Source organism: Camellia sinensis, unplaced genomic scaffold (genome assembly GCF_055761805.1).
Source record: "Camellia sinensis isolate YWXY unplaced genomic scaffold, ASM5576180v1 Unanchor14, whole genome shotgun sequence".
Lineage (NCBI taxonomy): Eukaryota > Viridiplantae > Streptophyta > Magnoliopsida > Ericales > Theaceae > Camellia > Camellia sinensis.
In genome coordinates, this window is record NW_028129020.1 from 6,116,211 (window position 1) to 6,129,816 (window position 13,606).

The window sequence follows — 13,606 nt, forward strand, 5'->3', positions numbered from 1 at the left end:
GGACTAGGATCTAAAAGAGGAGGAACCTTGTTTGATTCCAATTTTCAGAATTCAATTTTTTGTAAATTGAATATTTATTTTTCGTATTTTTTTATTTTTAGTGAATTTGTTTTTAATATTTTAAGTAAATTTTTTACTTCTTAGATGCACCTAATCTAAATGTACTTAAAAAGTAAAATATTTGTAAAAAAAAAAAATATTTTAAAAAATCAATAAATACACAATAATATGAAAATGTATTGAATTTTCATTTTTTTTTATATTTTTGGTATTTATTAGTGAATTTTTTTTAAAAAAAAATTTACAAATATTACACTTTTTAATTGCATTTGTATTTATTTAAAAAGTAAAAAATATGTTTAAAATAGTAAAAAAAAATCATTAAAAACAAAAAAAAAAATACGAAAAAAAAAATTCAATTTTCAGAAAATTGGAACCAAACATTCTAGATCCTATTTAAGAACAAATAAGATTCATAAATAAAAACAAATAAATAACTAGGCTCAAGACAACCTATGAGTGACCTATATATCTCATGTCTATAAATTCTACAAATTACCCAAATATCTCTTCCCCTTCAAAGAAAATTTAAAATCTTTATAAAACTGAACTGAAAGAAAACAAAAACTTCAAATAAAACATGAACAAGACATTTTTGTTTTTGAGGAAAATTAAAAGACAAATATGTAGATAGAACAAAGTTCAATACAGCAAGTTCACATCCAACATATGAAAGGAACCACCAGCAACCAAAAAGCCATAGCAAACAAGATAAACCCATCAAGCAGCCACATTCAAAACCACCAGCCACTGCAGAAAAACCCAGCAAAAAAGATAAAAAAAACACATTCAAAAAGGTAGAACAGGATGCTATCAAGACCGAAACATCTGGATCAAAGAGCTCTACACCAACGTGGCCAAAACAGGCTTGGATTGCTGATACTATCTTCAATTCGTGACTCTCTCTTACGCTTGCCTTGATCATGGTCATGGGGTTGAGGAAATTCGCCAATAGCTTCCATATCGTCTGGACCCACATTGCGATATCTTGGGGCTCGGATTCTCTTAGAATACCCCATACGAAAATTCACATCTTGCTTCTAACAGTGGGTCATCAAGATCACTCACAACTGGGAAGTGGTGTTTCGGCTTGGGAATTTCCTTAGCATGTGCTATTGGTTCAAAGGGGTCATAGAGGGGTGCTTCAGGCTGTATATCTGACTTGTCAACTTCAATATCTGTCGGGGAAGTCTCTTGTCTTTGAACCTCGACAATCGACAAACTTTTCTGGTGTAAGAACTTAAATGAACCAATGGCTGCAAGGTTGTGATGCAGGTTACGATCAATTAACAGGACATTGCTACCCAAGATCACTTTTCTCTTTCGCTTGAGAGACTTTTTGTGAGTAGCTCCACTTGTGACACCCTCTCCTAATTCGCCACCATTGCCTTCAGACAAATCATTGCTCCAAGATGGAGCCTCCTTACCAGAATCAACTCCTTTGTCACCATTAACCGAAAAAACGGATTGGAAACTTGAAGATGGATCAGAAACAACACTACTGTTCAAATCACTACTTGGACCCCATGGCATTGTTTGGCACTGCTCTGGTGAATTGTTGTTTGTGACTGGGTATTCATCCATAATATTTAAATCTTCTTTCTCAAGAGTTTGAGCAATAGTTTCCCAATCAAGGAAGAAATCGTCACAAAAGGTATCTTTGATTAAAGCGATTTCAAGAGGGTCCAATTTTTTATTTAAGTTTGTGTCCATTGCAATACCTTTACCTTTCTCTTCCTTAGAGAATCGCCTGATATCTGACTTAGAGTTGAGAAGGAAGTCCTTTTTCAACATTAGTAACACTCCAAAGTCATCAAGTACAAATCAGGAAGAGTAGAAGCACAGAAACCACAAAACCACACCCACAACAGCAAAAGACAAACAATGCAGAACCAAGACCAAGCACAAAAAGACCAAAGAAACCAAGACCTGTAGCAACTAAACAAAAGAACAACAAAAGAAAAGCCCTAAATACAGAAAATAACCTAAAAATCCCTAAGAGAGAAGTCCACAAAAGCTGATAAAGTCTAGATTTGTTGGGATCGGGATCAGGCTTGTGAGAAAAGGGATTGCAAAAAAAGACTGGGAAAGGGGAGGGGAAGATCAGGTTACCACCGGACACAAAGCTGAAAGTGGCTTAAAGCACAACCGGTTAATAGATCTTACCTCAGCAGCATCCCCCTCCCCCCGTGAGAGACGCGAAGATCGAGCTTGTGAGATCAGGAGATTCAAGATCTCCCCGGAGAGATCGCCGGAAATCACACCCTAAAATTAAATATGCAAAATGCTAGAGGTCTCGAGGATTACACTACCATCGAACAAGACTTAAAATGACTCAAAATCAGATTATGCAAGTTCCCATGTGGGTTAAGTCTTGAATGAGAGTCAAATTCCATAATTCCTTGCATGTTTGAATTTGCTTTTCCTTGAGTGGATTGCATAACCAATCCAACTGGTTGGCTTGCTTGGCTGCCACTCCTTGAGGAAATTTTTTCCAAAAGTTGCCCTTCAAAGCTCGTACTGTTTTCGTTTGATAGTTCTATTTATCTTTAATCGGTAAGTAAATAAATCCCTCTATATTATATAGTGTTCCTTACCCTGCAATTGGTTGATGGAAGATCTTTTTGAAAGTGGAAAAGAAAAATTGGTGGTAGTTTTCCTTGATTTAAAACCAGCTACCAAACTTAACAATAATTAGTTGAAAATCAAACATAATGCAAATGTGCTCTCTTTGAAATCACATTGGATGCCTTTGGGTAATAGAAATACCAAGGTCTTGAGTTTGAGTCACCCCAAGGGGCTATGGAAGTTTGCCTGGTTGTTAACGTCAAGGCCCTAGGATTAGTCGAGGATAGCGCAAGTTGACCCGGCCACCCGGATATCCAAAAAAAAAAAAAAACTTTTCTGATGTGGTTTCCTTTAATGAAAAGGACATTGGTTCACTCTGTTTTATGTCAGTTTCTGGGCTTTTTTGGGCAAATTCTCTTTCCAGTAGTTCTATAAGTAGATAGATTGGGTGTAAACATTTTAGTTTTTATTGATCTTAGAAAGGAGGGAAAAATAAATAAATAAATAAATAACAGAGAGAACTATCACACCAGAGAATATGCACACATAAAGTTGAAATCTTCATTAATGAACAAAGTTCCAAAACTATGTATCTACCTGAACAAAAGGCCGTATTTAAATCATCACAAATTTATTGCATACATTGTCCTTCTACCTCTATTCTCTTTTACAACAGAACGTTAGACAATGCCTGCAAATTACATCTACAGCCAGCCAAGTCCTTTTTCTGCAGTGCTCTTCATGATACTTGTCGTACGTTGTACTTTTATTTGATTTCATCAATAAAATTTCTCTTTACCGATCAAAGTAAAAAAAATCAAAACAATAATTTTGTTAATTTAAAACTCCACATCCAATAAATAACTGCTCAATGATTTTCAAATCCAACTCATCTTCATCATCCATCAAACCGTCCAAAAATTTAGACATTAAATTGCAAATGCATTTTATTTAAGTATATATATATACTTAAGACTCAGAATGAGAGTCATACACTTTTGATGTAGCTGGTGGACGCATGAACACCAACGGCATCGTCCGGGATGTACTTCCCCCAGAACCAATGTGCCTTCCATACTCTATTCATCTCTTCGATTGGCACATTCTTTGTCTCTGGCAACAAAAAGTAGACAAAAAGTGTCATTATGAGCACGAATCCAGCGAAGAAGAAGAAGAGTCCAAATTTCATTTGGCAGAGCATGGAGAGAAAGGCTTGGCCAATGATGAAAGTGAAGAACATGTTGACGGAGACATTGATCGATTGTCCTGCAGATCGGATCTCCAACGGGAAGATTTCACTGGGCACCAACCAACCCAATGGACCCCAAGACCATGCGAAGGCAGCTACGTATAAGCAAATAAATGTCAATGCGATGTCACCCATGCCTTTGGAGAAGGTTCCTTCTCCCTTTACTCCAAACACGGACCCAACAATGCATCCCACTGCAATCTATATAGTGAAATTTCACTAAGTTAGTGTGCTGTCTTGTGGGTCATACCAAAATGAAACTAGTTATAGAATCAGACATAGACTGTAGATGGATGGATAAGATTTCTCGGAAGTGATCCAGCTAACCTTGTGAAATCTTGTCTGTTAATGTGTATTATGTGTCTGGTTCTATTTTCGTAGTAGAACTGAAATGAATTTTGTCCACGTATTTTAATTCTGGATAAAATTCTGGAAAGTTTTTTTGTTTGGACTTTTACCAAGAAAGTAAGGTGTAGTGTGTAGATTTAAAATTAGTATGTTATGGTTCATAGTTAGAATGAATTTTGTCTACATTTCATTTCTAAGTAATATTTTGGATAATTTTTTTTGTAGTATATAACAATTATTGGCACTTGCTTGCTTGCTTACCAAGACATCTTGGCAAACTCTTCCTGCTACATCAGTCAAAAATAGAAAAGTAGAGCGCGGGCGAGTGTTTTTTGAAATTTTTGTTATTCTTTTCACTAAATTAGTTTTTAGTAATTTTCAGAACTGAAAAACCAATAACCCAAAAAAGTTACCTAGAGTTTTAGCCTAAAAAAAATGATGTGCAGTCCAGATTGAACTCTTGTATAGTTTGGTTCACACTTGAAATGAATCTTAATCATACGATGTTTTCTCTAGGTCCTAGCATTCCTGTTTTCAGAAAACAGATTATGAAAACAAAACTAGATAGAGTTACCTGGCAAATGATCATTTGAATGCCACCTTGCAAGAACAAAAACCGTCTCCCAAACTTATCAACAGTGAACACTGAGACCAAAGTAGCAACCACATTAACAAGGCCAGTAATCACAGCACTCATCAATGAAGCATTGTCTCCAAACCCTAGAGTCTTGAAAAGGACAGGTGCATAGAACATGATGACATTAATGCCGGTGAGCTGTTGAAAGAAGGGAATGAAACAGACGATGACAAGGTGAGGCCTGTATTTGAGCTCCATAATGTTCCGCCACGGATGCTCTATTTGCCTTGAGGCCTCGCTCGCATCGATGAGGTCTTGGAACTCGGCATTGACGTCATCGACTCCTCGGATTTTTTGTAACATTTCACGGGCCTGGTGGGTCTGGCCGCGCTCGATCAGGGAGTTGGGGGTGTCGGGTAGGAAGATGGCACCAACTGTCATAATAATGGCGGGGACAGCAGCGAGACCAAGGGAGATTCGCCACCCGTAATCGCCCTTCATTTGGCCGGTGCCATAGTTAACTAGGTTTGCGGCGGAAATTCCGATCGTTGTCGCCATTTGGAAGCCGATGTTGAGGGCTCCTCTGATCTTGGCCGGTGCCATTTCGGCCAGGTAAACCGGTACAGACTGCGTTAAAGAAAATGATGATATGTTTACGGAATTTTTTTTTCAAAATGTTTACAGGAATCATGTGGAGGTGACATTTAAAAAAAAAAAAAAAAAATAGTTTTCTTAATATAAACTGATAAAATCATTTTGAATTGTAAAACATATCTAAAATGATGTGAATGAAAAAATTTGAAATTATGAAAATAATGATGACATTTTTTATTAGAAATGAAAGAACCACAAAAAAGGTGACAGTATTTTATATGAAAATTTTGTATGATAGCTCCCTTAGTAATCAAAGAGAGAAAGGCGCTTCCTAGTTGTAATGTTTCTTTCTTGTTAAAATTTATTTATTTACTTTTTTTTTTTTTTCTCACGAGGTTATTTAAAGTTTCATCTCGAGATATATGTAGTATTCCATTTCACATATATAAGTAATTATTAAAGTCGTATTTTAAAAATACAATATAGTTTTATAGTAGATCAATCACAATATTTTTAAAAATTAAGTTCAAAGCTACTTTGACTCCTTTAAAATACAGCATAGTTTTATAACTCCTTGCTAATGTCTTTTTGTGAAATAACATAAAAGAAATTCTTATGCATGATATCGATTACAGAATCAGTTGTATTCGATTATGTAATTAGTTTATGTGCAAATAGAACTATTGGAAATTTTTTTTTGGGGGGTATGTTTTACCTGATTAGCATATCCAATGCCAACACCAAGCAACAAACGACCAATGATAAGCATTAGGACGTTTTGAGCAGCGCCATTTAGGATGGCGCCAATTAGGAAAATGGTGCCTCCAACAACCATAGAGATTTTCCTTCCGAACGCCCTCGTTGTTGCAGCAGCAAAGAAGGAAGCGATCAACGCCGCTAGATAAAGCGACGATGTGAACAGTGTCAACAAATGGCTGTTGAATTTGCAGTACTGATTCCCAGCAATTGCGTTCTTCTCCTTCTCATATACATCTGGAAAAAACTTCTGCAAGAACTGATCCATGGATGTTACTCCTCCTGCATCAAATATAAAATTGTTCAATGTGACCTTTTAATTTGAATTAAAATGTTTATGGAGATGAGTTTTATTTATAAAAGTGATGCTGTTATTATATCATTCTTGTGTGGTGTTCGTTGTATAAATTTTCTATAAGAATAGTACTTTTTTAATTATCATCATTAAAGACCATTTTCTTTGAGAGTGACTTCACTACAAGAAAATGCAGAATTGGCGACCAAAATAAGTATTTTCGTCGCTGAAAGTAGTACCAATGGCGACTAAAATCAGTTTTGTCGCCAAACCTGAGCACTTTTGCCGACTAAAGCACTTTAGTCGCCGAATATAGGCCTTTTAGCGACTAAAAGTCAGTTTAGTCGCCGAATATAGGAGTTTCAGCGACTGAAAAAATTTTAGTAGCTAAAAGGCATGGTTTTTGGCGACTAAAAGCATTTAGTAGCCAAAACTATAGGTTTTGGTGACTAAAAACTACTTTAGTCGCCGAATATAGGTGTTTTACCGACAAACAAATTTTTTGTAGCCAAAAGTAAAGGTTTTTGGCTACTAAAAAAAATTTAGTAGCTAAAAGTGGACAAATGGCGACTAAAACTGAGTTTAGTCGGCAAAAGTGGAGCTTTTGGCGACAAAAAATTAGTTTTGTCGCCGAAAGTTGTTTTTTTTTGGGCGGAAATTCTGCATTTAGCGACAAAACAGCATTTAGTAGCCAAAAAGCATAGAATTGGCGACTAAAATTCATATTTAGTCGCCAAAAGTGCTCCCCTATTTTTTTTAGTAAATACTTTATTTTTTTCGTAAAATATATTAAATAAAAATAATTATTTATATATATATTGTTTTTTATTAATATTGGTCAATATATAATATAAATAATATATGTTGCAATTATATACATGTGAAGTTCTTGTGGCGTAGTGGGTAGAGTGTTGGTAAAGGTTTACAGAGGCTGGGAGGTTAGTGGTTTGAAACCTGGGAGTAGCAAAGGTTGAATTTTTTTTTTTCGGAAAAATGCTTTTAGCGACTAAACTGTTTCGTCGCCAAATGTGTTGTTTTGGGCGACTAATGAGTTTAGTCGGCGATTCATGACCTATTGGCGACTAAATTAGTTGTCGCTAAATGGATAATTTGAAAAAGTGGAATTAAGTATTGGCGACTAAAAGTTTTGTCGCTGAAAACCTGACTTTTTGCCGACTAAAACGTTTTTAGTCGCCAAAACCTTGGGCGACCATTTATTGGCGACAACACTGGCGACAAAAAAAATCAGTCGGGGAAGGTATTAAAGTGACTTTTGGCGACTAAAAATGGACCTTTGGCGACTAAAAATTTAGTCGCCAAAGGTGATTTTTGTTGTAGTGCTTAGGTCAATTATAGCTTTTACTCAAATTTGAGTAAAAATTTAATTTGATACAAAACACTTCAATTGACAAATTCATATTCGAGCATAAATTTGAATAAAATCTTCAACAATGGCAAACTTAATTTTATGTAAGAGTGAGTGAAGAAGAGAAGGGGTTTTTGCATGATTTTTATATAAATTTTAATTTGATGTAAGTTTAAGTTATGATTAGAAATGTTTTTATACCCAAAAAAAAAAAGAACTAAAACTAAAAATTTATACAAAATCATGTACTCACATCTTAGGCCTATCACTTCAAAATAGAGAACCAACAAGATAACTGTTAATTACGAAAATGCCACCTCTTCATGTTTTTAGTGAAAGATTTTGTATGAATTTTTTTGTAAAATTAACTATTTCCTTTTCTTTAACTTAAGAAACAAGAAACAATTTAATTCGTCTAAAAGATTAGTTCAAAAAGTTAGAAAATTATATGCTACAAAACTTAATGTTATATGAATCACATTTAAAATTTATGTTATCCATATTTGTACAACTTTTTCAATCTCTATAACATTACTAAATGGATGATTAAATGCAAAGCAAGCTCTAAGAACAGAACAGAAAGAGAAGATGGAAAGGGGCAGAAACAAACCTGAAATACCAATGTCATAACCGAAGATGAGACCGCCTGTGGCTGCAACCAAACAGGTTATCACCACAAAGCCGGTGACCCGACCCTCATACTCCCCTGAACCTCCATGACTCACCACTCCTCCCCCTGCCATATTTCCACCAAACCCAAAATTTTCTTTTCTTTTCTTTTCTTTCTTCTTAGTTAATATACATACATACAAAGAAACAAAAGGTCTCTTAGTAAGAAACTCTTTATTTTTTTTTTTGCTCTTCTTCCTTGAGTGAATATGTGTGTGAATGGATGCTTTACATATAGGTGTTAGATCCGATAAATTCGTGTAATGTGTTGGGAATGAAGGTTAAAAATAGAAAGGAAGTGACATAATTTTCCGTGAGATTAAAGAATTGTTATCCATGAAAGATGGATACATGATGTTACTGTAAGCATATGACGCGGGCTCGCTGTATAAATTGTTTGACCATATCTCTGTTCTACGATCGACCGTTAAGTTAGGTTATTAAAGCGACATAATATTTAATGTATTTGGTTTTAATTTTCTGAATTTAATTTTTTAGAAGTTAAGTTTTTTTTATTTTTTTTGTTTTTAGTGAATATTTTTACAATTTTAAGTAATTTTTTTTATTTTTTTAGATACATTTTATTTAGATATATCTAAAAAGTAAAAAATTTGTGAAAAAATATTTTAAAAAATTAATAAATATATAAAAATATGAAAAATATATTGAATTTTGGTTTTTTTTTTTTTATAGTTTTGGTATTTAGTGATTCTTTAAAATATTTTTAAGTATATTTATGTTAGGTGTATCTAAAAATTAAAAAATGCTTAAAATAGTAAAAAAAATTCAGTGAAAACAAAAAAAAAATACAAAAAATAAAAAAATAAAATTTTTTGAAAAGTAAATTTTGAAAATCAAAACCAAATAGAGTGATTGTTTTTTTTTTTTTTTGGAATAATCACAATGGCGTAAGAGGGAAAAAAAAATACACAATAATTAAAATATGTATAAAATTTTTCATTAATTTATACATATTTTTTTGTAAAAGTACACTAATTTGATATTTCCCCTTATTTTTTTAGATAAAATTATGAATCAGTTTGTCTCTAGTTGTTATGACAAGCATTTTTGGCCAAAAACAAGGATAATTATCGTTCTTCTTCTTTTGTCTCAAGTGTATATATTATTCTTTAGAAAAGAAATTTAATGCCGATGACCTTACGCCTCGTTTGACATTTAATTAAAAGAATCACATTTTTTTAGAAATTTTTTTTATGTTCAGTGATTTTTTTTAAATGTATTAAAAATTTATACTTTTTCGGTCCATCTAGTGTATAAGAATTTATAGGTTTTTATTTATTTATTTATTTATTGGTTTATTTTTTACTTTCCTCCATTGTCTAGTCAGAGTACAATCTAAAAATCTTAATTTTTTTAGAAAAAAATTAACAAAAAAGTCACTTAAAAAATAAATTCCACATGATTTTGTCATATTTATTTTTAAAAAATGAATGTTTTTGCATTGTGGGTGTCAATTTCCAGCCACACTACCAAACGGGAAACTCAGCTGGAGAGCACCGGCTGAGAGCACTCCGACGATCAAGTTGTAAACTTTGTCTCTTATAGATAGCAAAAATAATACTCAAACTCACACGAAAGAAGTTACCTCAGATCTACGAAAGTGCCTTACTTTTATAGCCAGTAATGACCTGATCCCCTAGAAGCCCCACTTCATTGGACCCAAACTTAATGCTTATCTTGGAATCTCGGCTAGATAGGGATAAACTTCTTATGGGCCTTATCCTTATCCAAACTGAAAGCCTCTTTCGTTATAGAACTCTTGTCCCTTATCTGAATATCTCAGGATTCCCGTAGTACCGTAGAACATCTCGACAATGCCGTGATCACCTTGGTCAACATGACTCATCCACGTAGCACATTAGTCGACATTTCCGACTATTTTGGCCACGTGACATTATTTGCAAAATACTTCCCCACATGCATCATAAAATATTTTTCTATCGATTATGGTCAAATCTAATCTTATTAATTGTAGATTGCCGATTATAATCTGTCAATTCAAGTCGTAAATTATCTTTTTAAAAATAACTATGACCACATTATTATTATTATTATTGGTAAATATGATTCAAAGCATCTAATGGGTCATGACATTATAGAAGGAGAAATGGCAACGTGAGGCATATGAGTGGCAATGTGAACTTCCCAATGGAATGTGGCTCTTGAAGAAACTGCCTTCGATCGAAACCGTCGGCATGTAAGCCTATAAATAGGCTGAAGGAGGAGACAAATGTATCGTCAACAAATATCAAGACATCTTTTGTCATTAGGATTTAGGAGTAGTTATGAATTATAGTTGTGATAGCAACTTTAATTTTGGGAGGAGGAATAGTTGTGAAGTAAATTTGCTTCTCTAAAATTGTAATTATCTTGTACTCAAGGCATTACAATTTTGTTTTCGTAGTTGTTTTCAATTTGATCACATATCTTTTCTCTCCCTCTTTTTATTTTTCTTGGCAATCATTTAATTGTTGATTAATTGTTTGGTGAAATTTATGTTCAGACTCTGTCAATTAAAGCCTAATAAAAATTTTACTAACATAATGATATATTTTTAAAATTATTTACTTTTAAAAGCAAATGTGATGAAATAATGTGATTAGAATTATTCGATTATTTTAATTTTAGGTTATGTTTGATATACAAAATTAATAGTGAAGTATTAATAATCCTATTAAATTAGTGTGGTATTCACTATCTAATTAGAATATCCATTAGATTAATAATCCCACCCCTATCCCATTACTAATAATCCTACAAATTTGTTGGATTAATTATCCATTGGATTAATAATCCTAAACTAAAATGTTAAAACAAACATAAGATAATTGGGCCTACGGATTAATAATCCTAATCTCATACTCTAATCCACCCAATCAAACATGCGATTACAGTATTACTTATACCGTCAGTCCCATTGTGGTCCAAAATGCAAAATTGAACTGGTCCAATCACAAGCCCAACTTGATAAGATTTCTAATCAAAATATTTATAGAAGACGAATTTTTTTTCATAGGTAGGAGATTAATTATATTAAATTGATAAATTATAATCCAAGAATGCATTGTTACGACCCTAACAATCACCAAGTGCAACGATCACCATAATAAATAATCTATAATAACATGAAATAATTATAGAAAATGATATGATAATAACATTTTTGTAATTATAAATTAAAGTGATGACATTTTAGGATTTTAATAAATGAATTCATATATTTCATCATATATTGTAGAATTTGCCACTATAAATTTGCACTATTATGCTTGGTTTCATTTTGGAAACATGTTTTTATTTTATTTTTTATTTAAAAAAAATATATTTTGACAAAAACAAATACTAAAAGGTTATTTTTTAAAATTTATTTTCACTTCCAAAAAAGATAAAATCATCAGAAAATTATGATTTTTTTTATAATTTTTTTAACAAATTAATTTTTAACTTCAAAAATGTGATGAGCTAGAATTTTTTTAAAAAAAATAGTCAGTGCATAATTTAATTGAGCAAATTTTTTAATTTGACTGCTGTGTAAATTATGTGCGAAAATAATTCTATTTTTTATTTTTTAAAAATAGTTTCCAATCTCAAAAAATTATGAAATTTGTATATGTTGTTCACATACGAGTCTAACACGTTGGGTAAAAATTTCAGAATTTATTGATGAATATTTATTTTATGAAAATTCACGGACTGATTGATATTCGGTCTAGTGTATAGCAAAATTTGAAATTGAGTTTTGAGTGTTTGGATCATGATTTTAGATAAATTAATTGGGTTTATTTTGGTATATAATTTGACCATGTTTAACTTATGGGTGAAACCCATAATTTAGATTCAATTTAATTTGAATTTGTTTATAATTTATGTTTAATTATTTAGTCCATTTTAATTATGTGATTGGTAAGTTATTATTATTTATTATATGAAATTATAATAAATATTTGAAAGTTGAATTTATTGTGGGTACCATATGATGAAAAAATTATATATTTTATAGTGAATGAAATGAGTGCATATTTCATAGTAAGCAAAATATTATGTTTTGTGATGTACAAAAATATTATATTTTGTGATAAGAAAAATTATATCATTTTATAATTTATATTATAAAACTTGAAGGTATTATTACAAAAAAAAATTTTTTTTTTTGAAAAACCCATTTATTTTTGGGAAGGGAATCACGTGGGCTGCGCCTATCTCCCTCTTTCCTCATCCTTTCTTTCTTTTCCCTTTCTTTTCCTTTCATTTTTTCTTTTGTTGGTTGCAGGAGGCTCCTGTACGCCTCTCTCTCCCTCTTTATTGGGTAAACTACATTTATCTCCTTTAAGATTTTTGATAAATACAGAGACCTCTTTTGTAGTTTGAATAATTATAGTAACATCTCCTACTTTACCTAACAATATCAAGATTTCCCTAAACCGTCAATGTTGCACAAACAACGTTACTTTCCTATACAAAATGACCATATTACCCTTTTATTTAAGTGCGAAAAGACAAAAATACCCGTGATTGTTAACCATTTCACCACCATATTCAACTTTTTTTTTTTTTTTTTAAATTTGTTTTTCGTTTTTGTTCTCTCTCGTCAGATCAAAACGAGAGAAAAGCTCCTCCTCGCCGACGCCATTGGGGCATCTTCTTTCTCTTCTCCTTTCAATCGTCTGTCGTTTTCTATCCTCTACCTCTGCATTTTATCCTTCTTCTTCTTTTTCTTCCACTCCCTCTCCTCCATCATTTGTCGTCTGCTTTTCTTCTCTCCTTCTTCTTCTTCTTCTTTCCAAACCCTAATTCTAGATCTTTGGTTTTGAGAGTGGTGGTAGGCAGTAATGGAAACAATGTTGGGGCACAATCTAGGTTTGGGGCAGTTGGTTGCAATATGGGTTTCGATCAGAAAAAAGAAGAAGAAGAGGAGCAGGAGAAAGATGAGGACAAAAGGGGGGTGAGTTGTTTAACAGATTTTTGTGGTAGGTTTGGTCATTTATGTAATATATATATATATATATATATGTTTGATTGAATAAAAAAAAAATAGAGAATTGAATCAATATATATGTTGAAATAATCTTCTGTGTAAATAAAATAATTTGAAACAATTCAAAC

At 32.4% G+C, this 13,606-nt stretch overlaps 1 protein-coding gene across 1 annotated transcript; it reads right to left on the bottom strand.

Annotated features, from left to right (window-relative positions):
* Nucleotides 1-2,909: 2,909 nt before the first annotated feature.
* LOC114303760 (sugar transport protein 10) lies at nucleotides 2,910-8,556 on the bottom strand. The gene is made up of 4 exons (XM_028248907.2): nucleotides 8,424-8,556; nucleotides 6,112-6,434; nucleotides 4,800-5,429; nucleotides 2,910-4,078 (listed from the first exon to the last, which is right to left on the bottom strand). The coding sequence occupies exons 1-4, from the start codon at nucleotides 8,554-8,556 to the stop codon at nucleotides 3,617-3,619; spliced, it is 1,548 nt and encodes a 515-aa protein (XP_028104708.1). The 3' UTR covers nucleotides 2,910-3,616.
* Between the last annotated feature and the right edge of the window lie 5,050 nt (nucleotides 8,557-13,606).

What these genes read in the sequence shown, in the direction of transcription:
- LOC114303760 (XM_028248907.2), bottom strand. Translation starts at nt 8,556, where the DNA reads ATGGCAGGGGGAGGAGTGGTGAGTCATGGAGGTTCAGGGGAGTATGAG. An exon ending in GCATTGGATATGCTAATCAG is followed by an intron (nt 5,430 to 6,111) that starts GTAAAACATACC and finishes TCTTTAACGCAG; the next exon opens with TCTGTACCGGTTTACCTGGC. An exon ending in TTCAAATGATCATTTGCCAG is followed by an intron (nt 4,079 to 4,799) that starts GTAACTCTATCT and finishes TTCACTATATAG; the next exon opens with ATTGCAGTGGGATGCATTGT.